Source organism: Buceros rhinoceros, unplaced genomic scaffold, assembly GCF_000710305.1.
Source record: "Buceros rhinoceros silvestris isolate BGI_N320 unplaced genomic scaffold, ASM71030v1 scaffold27027, whole genome shotgun sequence".
Lineage (NCBI taxonomy): Eukaryota > Metazoa > Chordata > Aves > Bucerotiformes > Bucerotidae > Buceros > Buceros rhinoceros.
In genome coordinates, this window is record NW_010422019.1 from 1 (window position 1) to 210 (window position 210).

General features: G+C 67.1%; 1 protein-coding gene across 1 annotated transcript in view; it reads left to right on the plus strand.

The window, feature by feature from the left end:
* Window positions 1–5: 5 nt before the first annotated feature.
* The window catches only part of LOC104496744 (chloride channel protein 2-like), a gene marked incomplete at both ends in the record, with an annotated part of 4,847 nt that continues 4,642 nt past the window's right edge, over window positions 6–210 (plus strand). Inside the window, 1 exon segment of the mRNA XM_010139907.1 lies at window positions 6–146. Within this exon segment, the coding sequence (XP_010138209.1) occupies window positions 6–146 (141 nt within the window).

Below are 210 nucleotides of genomic sequence, written 5' to 3' on the forward strand. Positions count from 1 at the left end.
CATCCTCAGCCCCGCTGCTGTCCCCACAGGGTCCCTTCGTCCACATCGCCAGCATGTGCGCAGCCCTGCTCAGCCGCTTCCTCTCCCTCTTCGGGGGCATCTACAAGGTGAGTAGGGCAGACTAGCCCCAGAGGGACTCCACCTGTGCCCCCCAGCAGGTTTGGCAGCACCAGGGGTGGGGGGACACTGCCCACTCACCCCCGGCTCACC